Source organism: Scomber scombrus, chromosome 4, assembly GCF_963691925.1.
Source record: "Scomber scombrus chromosome 4, fScoSco1.1, whole genome shotgun sequence".
NCBI lineage: Eukaryota > Metazoa > Chordata > Actinopteri > Scombriformes > Scombridae > Scomber > Scomber scombrus.
Window position 1 is genome coordinate 25,366,215 of NC_084973.1, and position 16,206 is coordinate 25,382,420.

The following is a 16,206-nucleotide window of genomic DNA, read 5'->3' on the forward strand; positions in this document are numbered from 1 at the left end:
ATTAAGTTGAAGATAATCCTTGATATAATGGTGTGACTGCCACTAGATTTTATGTTTAAAGTAAAGCCATAATGGCTTCAATCTAACATGTAACAATCAGGAGGCAGCATGACACCCTTTATAAATGAATTTATTGAATCTCTTTCCCTCTCTCCCTCTTGATTCAATCTTTCCTAATCTGTGTTTCCCAACCTGTCCCATCTTCTACTGTTTTATCTCTCTACTTATTCTCTGTAGTCACTGTTGTCTGTTTTCTCTTTTTCTTCCTTTTAATTGAATTAAATTGTTTGCCTTTCAGATCCCCTAACATCCCAACAGTCAGTGGTTCAGACAGCTGCAGCCAAAGCACAGCCTCCTCTGAGCCCTGGATCATCTTGTACCGGCCCTCCACCATCTCCCTCTTCAAGAAGAAGCTAAAAAACCATCATGGCGACCTCAGCCCCCTGGTGGGCAACTAGCGCCCCTGCTGCTCTGCTAACGTTAACCAAACGCTACCACCACCCACAACTTCTCTGTACAAGGGCCGTCAGATGCCAAGCCCTCAGACAATCAAACTCTATGAGGCGCTAAGTTAACAAGCCAACAACTGAGTGGCTAATGACAACTGAATGAGTGACTGCTACTAAATGGCCCGTGGGCCCGAGTGGCCGGGCCCTCCCATCCTGCTCAGCACCAAAGACAAGGGGGACAGGCAGGGCTGTCAGTGACCGAAGAGTGGGAGAGGAGAGTAAAAGAACGGAGGAAGGGTGCAGCTCTAACAAAGGCACAAGGACGCTTTTAACATGCAGGGAAGCTTCTCTAGTTCAGTGAGATTTCCATTTCCATCACACACGGACGTCCCTAACAATCAACATACTGTACCTCCGAAAAACCCTCCAGACTGCAGGCTCACCAGTGAAAACACAACACAGCCAGGCAAAGAATGACGGCTAACTTCACTGTCTGTGTTCAGTTTAAGAAACAGGGAGTTTTTACCTCCTCCTGCTGCTTTACAGTCACAGTGGCAACCAAATCTTCATCAGTATCAAAGAGGGGATGAAGAAATTGAGTCTTTGATACACATACACACATGCTGTAACACTTAACAGCTTAACAGTTTTTGCGTAACTCTTCTAACTGCCTCATATGGATGATGAACACTTGCAGCCAAAAACCAGAATCCTCCCATCCAAAGAGTTGTGTATTTATTTGTCTCCTGATTCTGTATGCAAAGTGCTAATGTTTCTTTTTGATGTGTTTCATGTGACAAGCAGCTTTCCGAGGAGAAAGAAACAGGACACGAAAACGTCACACGGAAGGTAGATATCACAGCACTTTGGGGATGAATCACTTGCTGTAAAACGAAAAGATCAGAGAGAAAGAGAGCACGCTCGCCCACTCGTTCTCTCAGCGCTCTTGCAGATTTGGGTGGGGAGAAGAAATAGCGTCGTTCACTTGGGGGGGTTGGGTGGCGCAGTTTGCAGACAAACTGCCATTTAGGGAGGCTTGGGAAGATCTGAGGGCTTTTTCTGCTCGGTTGTGGGTGGGAGTCTTTCCGGTTTGATGGTGTTCAAGTGCCTTAAGGATCTCCTCTTCCCTTGTCTCAGATTCCTCACATCTGTTTCTTTTACAAAGTGGACTAGGGTCCCTCAAGAGTCTGCACTTCTTTAAAGTCAGCTGTAAACTTTGTATGTTCAGAGTTTCATTCCAAAATAGGATAATTTTAAAGGAAAAAATATATATGCCAAATCTTGTACAGCGGTTGAAAGGATTAAATCAAGAATATGTCATAGTCTTTTTAGGCAGAATACACTCAACTTAACACCTCTCCAGACTGGATCTTTGGCATTTTTGTTATGATGGACATCAGATGATTTTTTTTTTCTCCAAGAAGAACACATAAGTTATTTGGAATAGAGCTCTTCATGTACTAATGGACAAGGCTTTTAAAAGACTTTTTTTTCCTTCTTATTTCTGCATTTGCTCTTATAGTCTTAGTCTTGGACATTTACTGAACATATTGTTCACATTAAGTTGTCTTTTGATTACAGGGGGGGAATGAATATTGTTGTATATTATGTAATTCAGTGTGGTAATGATAATATGACGATATTTATGTCTGCTCTTTCATTTTCTGTTTCGGCAAAGCATTTGAGAGAGCTGTCAAAGTGCTTTTTGTATTTACTCATCAACTGCAACTTAGCTCAAATGTGGAATGCAGTTTTTTTCTTCTTCTTATATAGCAGTAAATTGCTTACATTTGCAAGACGCTGCAGACCCTGGAGCTTTTTCTTGTCACCTTGACTTCAGGCCAAAAGGTTGAGCGCAAACAATACACCCAGACAGAGATACAACCAAAAGCACTCAGTGGTACTATACACAAGCTGACAGCAGGTTTGCAGCTGTGATGGTTTTCTGTGCCATTCAAACTACTTGTGAAAGGTCAAAGTCTAGTGGTGCACCACTGGCATAGTAATTCGCCTTTCCTGTCGTGGGACTGGATGTTAGAGGGTCAAAAATCTTCCAATCACTGTCAGAATAAATAAAGAAGAGACCCGAAACGTCAATGCACTTAAATTTGCTTCTAGTTCCAAGTGAAACAGTACTTGTTTTTACTTTTAAGTTGAGTCTCAGTGAAAAGAAAGATGTACTTTAATAGATGTGCAACAACCTGAGCACTTGAGACAAAAGGTTATATTTTACACATAATGCAGCATCACAGTGACATTCAGGAGAGGGGATTTATAGCTATCACAAGAATCAGACAGAATTTGAGGCCTATAAAAAGATGAATAACCTTTCTTCACCAATCAGAAGTTTGTAAAAATGTGACTCTGTGCTATATTCTGCCTGTCTGCTCAACTGTAACTCATGTTAATTATTGCAAGACAAGAGCACATGCCCTTGGGTCTGTGATGTTCAGAGCAGACCATGCGTAGAGAGAGAAAAAAAGCAGCATAGATGTGAGAGCGATGGGAAATTAATGTGCGTTCAAATCAAACACAAGCTAACGAAATCTGACAGTTAAAATCTAACATGGGCATATTTGTTTGGATAGCCTGGTGAATTATGCAAACTCCCATTTTCTGTCCCGTCCTCCAGTCAATCGGAAAATTCCACGCTATCTTCAGAGCGGTGGAAACCGTCTTTTCCAAAACTGTAGTTAATGTGAATGTCCTGTAGTGTTCGTTGATGTGAAAACACCAGAAGCCCTGTGGAAAATGATCTGGAGGGGCCAAAACATTGTTTTCATGAAATTGTACATAGCAAAATAGTGAAAATTTTAATTTATACAGTAAATTATTGTTATTTTGTATGTGAATGGGATATAATCTATCTTTTGTATAAGTGAAGTACCTTTGTAGTTTTATTTAATGTGTCCTGGTTCCAAAATAAACACTGTATGCATGTTTCTTAAATCTTTGTTGTGATGATTATTTTGTTGTCCTCCAACCTCTCAATAAAACATCATTTTTTCATCACTATACATAACATTATATACCCGAGTGGCTGAGAAGCATATGGATCACAAATACCAGATTAAGTTGATCCCATTCACTCTTCTTATGTGAAACCTTTTTGTGCACGGCATTGTGAGTGAAAATCAAAAGGTGCAGTGTGGTTTTCCGAAATCTCCCCGCTTGGCTTAAAAAGATTCAGACTTAAGTGTTTGCATGGCGGGACATCTGCACAGCCTTCTCCTTTTCTTTCTGTGAAGCTTAATACTTATCTGTGAAATGACTCCCAGACTGTTCGGAGATGCACACACATGGAGTGAGGATTTAGAGTGCCATGTGTAACCCATTGGCTCCCCTCTGGGATGAGGTCAAGCATGCAACCTGCAGATTTTTGAGGGAACAGCAGGAGTCCAGCTTTACAACTGGAACACCATGAACAAAACAAACATGGAGGGGTGTGTAATAAGCTGTAATACTTGGGATGTTTGTAGGGATGATTTCTTAATTCATCAAAGGTGTTGCTGTTTCTTTCATCAAGCACTCACTCTGAAACTGTTTAGGGTCTGTTTTTGTTTTGATTCGGCAAAACTTGGTATGTGTTGGCAAGACCAATGCAATTCAAAAGAGAAGCAAAATAATCCTCTAAATGTTGCAAGTGCTTCCAAACAGGCTCCTATAGAAGTGTATTGGCAATAATGAGGTTGCTAACCACAGGCCATGTAAAAAAAAAAAAACAACAAAAAACATGAAACTGTTTCCACACAAATCTCTTGGCTGAAACTTGGCTGAAACTGCTTCCCATGGACTCAGACAGATCAGACCAAGTTACCTGAGGACCACTGATGCACTGTGAAGCAAAAGGCTTATGCAAAAGTTCATTAATAATGTAATATTCTCTTCATGGTCTAAAAGATTTAAAGTCATGCAGAGATCAGCAAAACCACATGGCTTCAGGTCATTTGAGCATCATTTAGGTTAATTTCCAATAAGTAACAGACACATTCCAGGACAGGAGACTAGAAAGAGCAAACTGTGAACGATCCTTTTGCTCCCTCTACTGGTGACATGATGTTTGAACACATTTCCTCCAAAAGTATCCTTTGGATAATGATGCTCAGTGTCAGTGGTATCTGTTTCTGCCCACTGGCTGAATAAAATAGTCTTTTTAGTATCCACAAAACCCAGAAAGGTTGAATTAGTGCTTTAATTAAAAGTACTATAACTACAACAAACTAAATAAAATCTAAATAAATCATTCAGTGTCCTCTGCATACATGATAGCTTCAGTATTCTGCAGTTACGAGCAATTGATTAATGATAGTGGTCTTTATGGTGTAGATTTTAGTGTGTTTTCTGTAAACTGTTGTCTTATGGACCAAAATTGTGTGTATTTAAATGTAGGTTGCTTTCAGTGACATAATTCTGCTTTGCCAGATTCATTGTAAAGGCTGATTAGGCATGAACACTGGACAGGCACGGTCAATGGAATATTTATTTATAACAAACTTAATAATATTACCATACTTTATTTATATGGCTAATGATTCACTGACGTGCAATTTTTAAAAAATAAATTTGTTTTTTTGTTTTGTTTTTGTGGCCTTTATGTGGTCTTTCTATAAAGTTCTGTCATCCAAACAGCCACAGTAAGTGAGGTCTTTTACACACCCTCCCATTGACCCCAAATGGTTTTCTCTCAATAGTAATTGTGCAGCTGTAACATTAATCCTTTACTAAACCCCGGGCATTATCACCACTCCTCTGGGTCCCTGTGAAAAAGCCTTGGCCTGCAAACCAAGGAAAAGAGACCGATGTGAATTGATCCCTCTGAACCCGAGTCGACCAGTAATTAAGGCAACAATAGGACAATACATTGCAGTGTCTGGTTACTACAAGAACGAGAAAGTGAGAAGAATGGAAGACAATACCTGCCGCTTTCTGCACTCAGAGTACTGTAGTCAGGTAGATTAGGAGTAAGGTACTGTACTGAGCTGGTCCCGCTCCCTCGAAGGATTTGAAAAAGACCTGTGTGAAAGAGTCTGGTTTACTGGCCGTGCAGAAACTTGTCTGTTTTGATCCACCTCGCTCTGCCATATTGTCTATGACCTTGGTGCAATTAAGGCAGACTTATGCCCTTCAGTGATTTTGAGTACATGCATTGGCCTGTTTAATGCTTGAGATTTTCCTTCTATTATTGTAGCTTTATGCTGTTGAAAGCTGTTTATATACACACTACTCATCGTGTATCATCAGGACCGCTGATTAGTGCTACAACAATTATGAGTTGAGGAAAAGAAAAAATAATTTTGAGGATTTTTTAGTAATTTTGCCACAAACATAACAAAAAAAAGTTTAATCGACTATCTTAAAACAACAGTCAGGTGCCAAAATGAACAATACAATCTTTTTTTTCTTGCTATAATCACTCCTGTTGTTCATACTGACCATTAGACAATCCCTTCACAATGTACATACAATGTAAATGGTGGGTGCCAAAATCCTCAGTCAAAAATAGAATTTAAAAGTTTATCTGAAGCTATGAAGCTTCAAAAGTGTCAAAATGAGTCAAATCAAGAAGATATCTTTCAACGTTAGTCTTTTTAGTGCCAAAGTCCCTCTTTTTGTTACTATACTTCCACCACAGCTCAACAGGGAAACACTGAGGAAATGAAAAGACGGACTTTGATGATAAAGAAAAAAAGTAATGTAGCAGATATCCACTAATATGACTTCCTCAGACTGCTTAAGCTTCATACAAGCTTACAAGCTAACATTTTGAAAATGCAATACAGTGATATGCAAATAGCAGAACATGGCACCAGCAAAAATATTTGGCACTCTAAAGAAAAGTTAAGTTTTGAGTTTCATGAACTTTTGCATGATATTTTCAACAAATCTGCTGTTGATAACAAAATAAATAAATGGCTTGTGTTAATCCCAACGAATATAAGTTTGTTTCCTCCTCACCAGGAGAGGCATTAAAACCATGGTTGCACCATGCTGTCTGAATACTGCATGCTGGTGAAATTGGGTCTAATAAACCATAAATGACATTTTAATGAGTTAATTCTAATGCTGTTTTAATTTGACAACTTAGCCTGACCAGAGAGCAGATTTATTCTTCATAAACACAAATAGGTGGCAGTTGAAAATAAATATTGTGTTGATGCTATTTTTTTCCCTAAGGCAAGAACAGCAGATTTTTAATTAACCATAAATGAAGCAGGCTGCTGTTTATCATGTGTGAATAACCAATAGAATACATCTCTACTCTTCAAGTGCAATATGTCCTCTTATGAGTAATGGAATAATTAAAAGAAATAAAACATTGAGGCCTGCACTACTTAATTAATACCCCCCCAAGAATACTGGCGTATCAATGACACAGGTATACATCTCTATACAAACAACATGTTAGTACTGGAGGGAAGCTGGGCAGGAACAGAAAGGAAGACGCAGGATAGGGCAAACATGACTTAATTAAACACTGCATGAAATAGGCAAACACTCAGCTGGATCATGCATGCATTGTAATAAACCTGAATCTGTTCAACATGTGTGGCTGGAGTATCCACGAGGAGGAAAGAAGGAAACTGATATGAGCACTAAAAGAAGCAAAATAACATCACATTAGGGAATCTTCGCAGATAAGCATCATGGCAAATATACAATTACCCAATTAAATATCTTGTAGAAACAAGAAACGTGTTTTATTTATGTTGTCTACCAATCTACAGTTCCACACTCCAGTCCACTAGGTGGCGGTAATGAACCTTTAAACTGTCTGAAATTGAATTCATTCACAACTTTAGACGCAATGTTCCCTCTGCAGAAAGGAGCACGAGTCCTTTCTCATGTATTTGTATGTATTTTCTCATGTCTGTACTCATTCGAGTAACTGTTCAAATTGTCCTTATTAAACTGGGACACTCATAAAGTATTGGTCCCTATTACATAAAGAGAAACTATCTCTAAATGAGAAACTGTCTCAAAAATAATGACTTATTATTATCTCATTATTTTGAGATACTAAGTCATTATTATGAGATAGTTTCTAATTATTTTGAGTTACTATGTTATTATTTTGATGAACTAAGTCATCATTTTGAGGTAGTTTCTCATCATTTTGAGATGATTTCTTATTATTTTGAGATAGCCTACTAAGTCATTATTTTGAGATGGTTTCTCATTATTTTGAGTTCATTATTTTGAGATAATTTCTTATTATTTTGAGATACTAAGTCATTATTTTGAGATATTTTCTTATTAGTTTGAGTTCATTATTTTGAGATAATTTCTTATTATTTTGAGTTACTAAGTCATTATTTTGAGATGATTTATTATTTTGAGATACTAAGTCATAATTTTGAGTTACTAAGTCATTATTTTTAGATACCAAGTCATTATTTTCAGATACTAAGCCATTATTTTGAGTTACTAAGTCATTATTTTGAGTTATATGTCATTATTTTTTAGATACTAAGTCATTAGTTTTAGATAATAAGTCATTATTTTAACATACAGGATCTTTTTTCCCATTACATTGGCGGAAATGTGCTTCGATATTAAACTCAAACTGAAATATATGTATTTAAAAAAAAAACTAAATGAAAACAAAAACTAATTTTAAACCTATAATAACCCTGTTGATTTTCTCATGCTCTGGTATTTGTATTGTAACATTACGGTGCTGTTGATAAAGTTGTATTTAAAAGTTACTGTCGCTTATGAATGACGACATCCTGACGCGCTGTTGAATAACCAGCCTCCTCGGTCATTATCACAGACATTATACACATGTCCTTATATATATGTCCTTATGTCTGTGACCATGGCTGTGTCCATGAGATCTCTGGTCCGCAGGGTGATCCCTCCCTCTCACAGACATATTAATGTTTCAGGTCGGACCTCTTGTCGGTGTCTCAGCGATGCAGCCGCAGACAGGAGCACTCATTTCGGTTTTGAGACTGTACCAGAGGCGGAGAAGGCGAAGAGAGGTGGGTGACAGCAGAGAGCAAAACCTCAGTCAATAATCTCTCTATTTTATCACGTCATCGTCTCCTTGTTAATGCACACACCTTGACAAACAGGGATAAATATGTGTTTGATATACTGAAAGTCTCCTGGTTAATTCGGTGTATAATTGATCCATAAAAGTGAAACTTCAGCTCAATAAAAACTTCTAAAAATAAACATTTAAAGGTGATTTCAGACATTACAATGTGTAATTTAAGTGGGAATTGTAACAGCATTTGTGTGGTTTGGTTTATTTTATATATAAGCCAATTAAACCAAGTAATTCCCACTTAAATACACATTGCACATTGGTGGAAATAACATATAAATATTTTTTAAGATTTTATTGAAATTTTAAGTGAAACTTTTATGGATCAATTATAGACCTAATAAACCAAGAAACCTTAAGGATTTAAAAAACATCTCATAACAAAACCTGAATATCTCTATTAACCACATACAAATAAAAGTGCTTTGTTTGACCTGCTATGTTTTATGTCTGGCGATTGCAGGCATTTATTTATCCAATTAAAGATAAGCTTAGTTTGTAATATACTGTAGATCTCATGAAAGATTTAGAAGAGCTTTACAGAATGAACAAACACATGAATCCACATATTTTATTTAATTTGTTTATTTGACACTTCAACTGGAAGAAATGCTGTTAAAATAAAATCCTGTTTCTTCAGGTCCATTTGTGATTTGTGTAAAAATCAAATCATTTAGATGTGGAGGAGTGGTGGCATTTTATGGAATTTAACTTGCTTATTCACATGATGGGTATCGAATGAAATACTGAATTGGTATCAGTATCACTTTAAGGTTACTTGGTACTGGTATGGTAATTTTTTAAACGATACCCAGCCTTAATGTTCAGTTAAAATGTTTAGACAACTTCCACTCATACAAATGCTCTTTCTTTCCATTTTGCTTTTTCAGTGTATAAAGTGTTTGAGAACGTCGCCCAGAAGTACGATGTTATGAACGATGCCATGAGTTTGGGGATTCATCGACTGTGGAAGGACACACTGCTGCACGTCATGAACCCACAGCCTGGTTCACAACTACTGGATGTGGCAGGTGGAACAGGTAAAGAAGCTTGTGTGCAGCCAAAACATATTTAATGTTTGTTGATAACAAGACTAAGAAATGGTAAATGGAGTGTGATTATGTATCGCTTTTCTAGTCGTTATGACCACTGAAAGCGCTTTTACACTACATGTCTCATTCACCCATCCACACTCACCCCTCAATATAAAGTTTATTGAGCTTCATCAGTGTGACGTGTTAAAAGTCAAACTCTGGAAATCCGACACTGGTATAATTTAGGGCTGGGCGATATGGACAAAATCAAGTATCACAATATTTTTGACCTCCTCGATATCAATATTGCAACAAATTGTAGAGATGACTGTTGGTGCTTTCATTAAATACTTACACTATGACATTTTTGATAAATAATCATTGGTAATGTGGATATAATGACCAAGTGGGTAAAAGGTAAATAACAGAACAGCTAGAACAGTCTGGTAAGTTCAGTACATTTCATACACTACAGTAATGCAGCATTTAAAACCAGGAAAACAACTCTGATGACATATCAGGATATTACGATATCCAAAATCTAAGACAGTATCTAGTCTGATATCACGATATTGATATAATATTGATATATTGCCTGGCTCTAGTATAACTCATGTTTTTTTTGTTTATAATGATCCTCTGCTGCAGGTGATATTTCCTTCCGTTTCCTGGAGTACGTTCGTTCTCAGCAAGAGCGCCAGAAGAGGAGGGCGGTGAGGACCATGCAGACGCCTTCGTGGCAGGAAATCTCCAACAGCTACTCCACTGAGGACAAGGATGTGCCCCAGGAATCCAGAGCGGTGGTGTGTGACATCAACAAGGAGATGCTGAGAGTGGGCAAACAGAAATATGAAAGCGCGGGCGTCAGTGCTGGTAAGTTTTCAAGAGTAAAATTGCTTCAAGTGTCCTGAAAGACAGACACTTGATCCATGTATTTTGTTTATATGTACACAAATCAGATTTTGGGGTATCCCACTAATTTAACTGTGCATGTAATGATACTATGGTTACATCTGGAGAAGCCCTCATCCTGGCTTAGAGAAAACCACACATTCTGGTTGAGTTGTTGTGAAAAAAACTGGGATGTAAACACAATTTCCAGGTTTCTGATCATTGTCAGCAAGTCTGGATATCAAACCTCCCCCTCTGAGAGCAGACCGAAATATGACAAAAACTGTCCAGATTGTTGGTCTTGTTTAATTAATCTTTTATCAGATAATGTTTGATTGAAGTCATAATTTTGCTCATTTTAGTTTTAATGAGGCAAAGTTCTTGTATGTCACTGATTTATGAAGTCTGGCTTACTATGTGAATTTAAAAAGAGTTTAGTACAAAAACATAGTATTGGTAATGGAACTCAGTGGTATACTAGCACCAAATTTAAGAAAATAATCATCAGTTTCATGCACATGAGCATCTTTGACTCAGTTAAGGGAGTAGTTAACCAGAAAAACAAGCTATATATCTAAACATTACCTCATTTGGTAAGAGTGACAACCTGACGCCAGTCAGAACGGAGAAGACTTTGAGGTTTGTTTGCTTCTCTGGTCTTAATTTACAGGCAATAACTTGTGAAAACCAAACCCATAACATTTGATTTATCGATTGATTGACACTGCCGGTCGCAGCAGAGCCTCACCCAAGATTCAGTCTAGTAAATCGGGTTCATGTTCATCTCTTGAGATAAGTCTGTTAGCTACAAAGTGACTGAAGTGGATGTCATTGCGTACAAACAGTCAACATTGACAGCAGACAGTGATGAGAAAACTGCATCTGCCTCTCTTCTGTATGTTCCATGAAAGCAGTCCTGTGCAATTAAATGTGCTCATAGACAGAGACTGTGTTTACTGAGCTCAGATTGTGGCTGTAGAGTCAATTTGACTGGATGTGAACATTCTGCAATCATTTTATTCATGAACATAAATTAAATGTGTGCAAACTTTAATTTCCAAGCATTTTGAAGCTCACTCCTGAGCACAGTACGCAATCCGAAAGAGCAGATACAAAATACTTTAATTATAAGTGTGTGTGACTGTGCAACCATGCATGACCTGAACAGAGCGCATAATAATTGTTGCAGGATTACGAAACAGAACTATTGGTTTAGAACTCGTTACAAGTTTGCAAACTAGAATTACAGCTACAAGTTTTCTTCACAAATGCACGAAAACTCGCAGCACAGTGAATTTGAGCAGAAACAGGGTGGCAAGGGTCTAAAAATGAAGAAAAAAGTAGAAGGATTCTGTTATTTTTGACATGATTGTTTGTGTTTTTTTGTGTGTCAGGGCTGTCTTGGGTGGTGGGGGATGCAGAGGAGCTGCCCTTTGATGATGACCAGTTTGATATTTACACCATCGCCTTTGGCATTCGCAATGTCACTCACATAGATCAGGTAACTGACCATAGCATCAACAAGCTGGTACTGCAGCTTTGTGTTTAGTGATATCAGCCTGTTAACTGAACAAAGTAGTGTGTGTCCATCCCTGTCAAACTATCATCTAGCAGGATTCTCAGCTTTACTGTTGACTCCTATGCTGTGATCCATTTGAATTTAAAAAATGGTGTCAGAAAGGGATGCATAAAAAAGACATTTGTGATAACATTACATTCAATGTGTTGATTCAAATGCTTTAAATTCGTTAAGAAATCCTGAAAAACATTCTTTTTTTTTTTTACCACTTAATAGTTTCATTTCCAAGTTACATGTTCAGCTCATGCACATGTATTATAAAGGATTTGGGGTATATTGTATTTATTTAGCAGCTTAACATTTTGTTTGTTATTGAATTCACTTTTTTTTCCATTTAACTGATTCACTTTCAAAACAAAAGTCAGACATTGATAAAACAATGGCCATCATAATTTCTCAAAAAGGTGACATCTTCAAATTGTCCATATTTCACTTATATTGAATTTACATTTCATAAGCATAAAAAACAACATGTTTGGCATTTTGGCTTAATTAACTACTTAAATGATTAATTGATAATCGGACAAGATACACTTTGTGTTTTATTCATTCATCATTTCAGCATCATGTGTTTCTGTTTAGGCACTGCAGGAGGCTCTACGGGTCCTGAAGCCTGGTGGCAGGTTCATGTGCTTGGAGTTCAGTAAAGTAACAAATCCTGTGTTGGCAAGGTGAGGGGGAGTGTTTGTGAATATATATCAGCCCTGTAACACTCAAAAGATAGATTTATTGCTGCCATTATGAATCCAACAGCACATTATAACAGCTACAGCTTGTGTTTTGCTTCTGGAGGGAAACACATTTGTGCAAATCAATACATAACACCACAAATGTGAAGCTTCACCATGTTCTGGGAGATGTGCTAATTATTTTCCTGCTTTGTTAAATGTGGTATTTGCATTTTTCATTTGTTAAATGTGTTACCTCCTGATAAGAGAGATGTGATATATGACATTTGCTTTGTTAGCTATGGAATGACACTGCCCTCTTCTGGCTTTGTACCATAGAGACCAGTACATTTCCTCTCTGGCTGCACAGTACTGTATAACTATAACAATGTCTCCATCTCATTAAGTGTCCAGTGAATCTGCATGTATAATAGCAGGTCCGTGGAACAGGCCTATCTAAATGAAATGCAGTTTTTGTTATGTTTGGTTCTGCTGTAGAGTCTGCATGAGGCTGCCAGCCGATTGACTAATAATTCCACATTTGCCTGAAAAGCAGTATTGTAAGGATTTACAGGTATTAAAAGCTAGTTAGTCATTACTATAGAAACTACAACAGTATTTACATATACTCTATAATTTAAGATGGCATGGGAAAAGCATTTAACTGGAAATATAGTGAGGTTTTACTCTATGAAAACAAAACTTTCCAGTCTAAAAAAAACATTGCAAACATACATAGACCTCAAATACATTTGGGATTGAAAGCAAATTCCAGCTTTTTGGCTGTATAGGTAACAAGCATCCTCTTCTATTTTTCAGGCTTTATGACGCTTATAGTTTCCAGATGATTCCAGTTTTGGGAGAAGTGATTGCTGGAGACTGGAAGTCTTACCAGTATTTGGTAGAGAGCATCCGGAAGTTTCCTAACCAGGTGAGAAAATGCGTTAATTTGTCTCTGTCTCTGTATTTCCATCACTGCCAACTTTACTTCAAATGTCATTTTATATCCATATTAGGTCTATCTTAAACGACTGTATTATTTCACTTCTAATTCTCTATCTATTGAATTTTTTTAAATTATTAATAATTAATTATACATTTTTAAAATTGATGTACTGTGTGTCATTTCTTCTTCCATTTTTTGTCTGCAGGAGGAGTTTAAATCTATGATTGAGGATGCAGGTTTCTACTGTGTGCAGTATTACAACTTCACTGGCGGTGTGGTGGCTATTCACTCGGGTTTCAAGCTGTGAGATGAACTTCTAAAACCTCCAAATGGAAAAAAAAAAACACTGACTGTGTTTCAGGCTCCTCTGCCTGTATGACAAACTGTCTGTAGACAGTTCTCAGACAGTTCAGAGCATGAAGCCTCAGCTCCTCTCTGCAGATGTTACTGCACAATCACAGAAAATCTGAGGTCCGTGGATATATGATGTTCTTTCACTGACTATTGCACTGTAAAAAAAACAACTTTTTACCATCATTATCAATGTTAAGACAACTCCCAAGTGACTTAAATTTTGAGGTTTTTTTTGGTAACATCTACTAAATAATAAAACCTGCAAATGGTGAGCTTCATATCTACTGATGATAAAACTAGTGATGCACCAATCCGACTTTTTCATTCCCAGTACCGATACCAATATGTGGGTTTTGGGTATCGCCTGATACCGAGACTGGGACCATTCTTTTATGTGTAAGGTAACATCATTGCTTTCCAGACATTGTGAAGCAAAATGTAACAAATAAATGTACTGAATTGTTATTTATTAAAATAATGTTATCCGATACCCAATCCAGTTATTTGAGTCAGCATTGAAACAATATCCAATATCAGTATCAGTATCAGTATTGGTGCATCGTTAGATAAAACTACATCAAACAACAGCTAATGACTTGTGGAAAAAATGTTGATTGTAAATAATGTAAAGGAGGACACCACAACATGAGTTACTTGAATAAAACTGTATATTTTACAGATCTTTGTACACTTTAATTACAAAACTGTATGGTACTAAAGTTTTAAAATCGGTTTTTTGGTCAGAGAAGATTTAATCGTCTTGTGTGCAATTACCATGTATATACAAAGTCTCATGTTAGTGATTTTTCTCAAAATAAAAAGCAACCAAATAACTCAAACGTTCATACACTCTGAACATAAGACATGGCTTAAAGATAAATATATTAGTAAATAAATATTCAGAGAACATATTTCCATTCATGAAAATGTGTTGCTATACAGGTACAGAAATATACACAGATTGATTTCTAGCCTTTTTTAAACATTTGTAATGGTAATGACAGAAAATAATTATATTCTTAAAAAATTAAAAAATATTAATTTTTGTACACATTTTAATCTTCTTAAGTGCTAGAAACAATAACAAAAAAATTAAATAGTGACTCAAGTACCCCAAAATGTTATATTTGCAGTAGGTACATATCTCTATGCAAAAGGCAAGATTAGATTCTCACTTGATTACAGCACTGGGTTAACTTATAAATAGGGTTATTTCAGAAGGTTTTCCTCTGTGTAGAGAATGTGTATATTTCATAGAAACAGTATAAAAAAAGTCTGCAGGACAAACAGAAAGGCATGAATGACAAGCATTGATATCACGAGTACTGTATGTATTATGCATGGCATGATATGATTCAAACGGAAAGACTGTGGTATGTAAAACTGCATTGTTTAAAAAAAAAAAAAGTCACAGTACAATAAGGAACCCTTATGAAATATGAGTCTTTTCCAGCTACTTTCCTTTGGCCTTTTGATACATGCTAGAATCTTAAGAACCATAGATATTTATTAGAGCATGCCTCATGGAGGAAATCGGGTAAGTGACAGCAAAAATACACGTTTTAAGGGCTTCCAAACAAGAAATCTACTGACCCCGAGACACTTTAGTCACTTTAGTCTGGGATTCGACCAGATGTTGTGCAGTGTCTTTAGATATTGCTACAAATAGCTTACCAGCGTAAGGCTTTCATGTTGCTCTGGCACATCTCATACAGGTAGGCCACTACTGGACAGAAATGCAATGCATAAAACAAATTCTGTATCATATTGAATAGAGACCAGTGTCAGCCTTGCATTCACATTTCTATGCATTTTTTTCCTGTAATATATAGCTTCTTCTCCTCAGAGAAATGTGTGGGTCACAGACACTTGGACCCATTTCCCTGCTCTTGAAAAAAAAAAAAGGAAGAAAAAAAAACAAACAATCATGTCTTTCTGTTTTGGTATAGCTATGTCCGTACAACCTATTTGAGTTGGTGGTTGAAGCTTTATAGGCAGTCAGTGTTCATGTGCGCACATATACAAAATGTATACATGTAGATGTTTGTGAATTAAGAGTATACTTTTTTTTTCATAAAAACAGAAACTCCTGTATTCCTAGACCTTGCACAGAAGATGAAGTCTAGATGTTTTGTTCTTGACAAAGTCTGAAAAATCTCATAAGAAATGGGCCCAGTTTCTCAGGGTTGAAGGGGCCTAACCCTTGATGGCAGCAGTCTGCAAATAGATGCC

The 16,206-nt window shown here is 36.9% G+C and overlaps 2 protein-coding genes across 2 annotated transcripts in view; both read left to right on the forward strand.

The window, feature by feature from the left end:
• kremen1 (kringle containing transmembrane protein 1) overlaps positions 1-458 on the forward strand; it is a 56,172-nt gene extending 55,714 nt beyond the window's left edge. Inside the window, exon 9 of the mRNA XM_062418075.1 lies at positions 299-458. Within this exon, the coding sequence (XP_062274059.1) occupies positions 299-458 (160 nt within the window). The remainder of the gene's footprint in view (positions 1-298) is intronic.
• A 7,746-nt stretch (positions 459-8,204) lies between these two features.
• On the forward strand, positions 8,205-15,831 carry coq5 (coenzyme Q5, methyltransferase). Its single transcript, XM_062416993.1, has 7 exons — positions 8,205-8,434; positions 9,393-9,542; positions 10,185-10,409; positions 11,822-11,928; positions 12,589-12,677; positions 13,494-13,605; positions 13,826-15,831. The coding sequence occupies exons 1-7, from the start codon at positions 8,257-8,259 to the stop codon at positions 13,925-13,927; spliced, it is 963 nt and encodes a 320-aa protein (XP_062272977.1). The 5' UTR covers positions 8,205-8,256; the 3' UTR covers positions 13,928-15,831.
• The last annotated feature ends 375 nt before the right edge of the window (positions 15,832-16,206 follow it).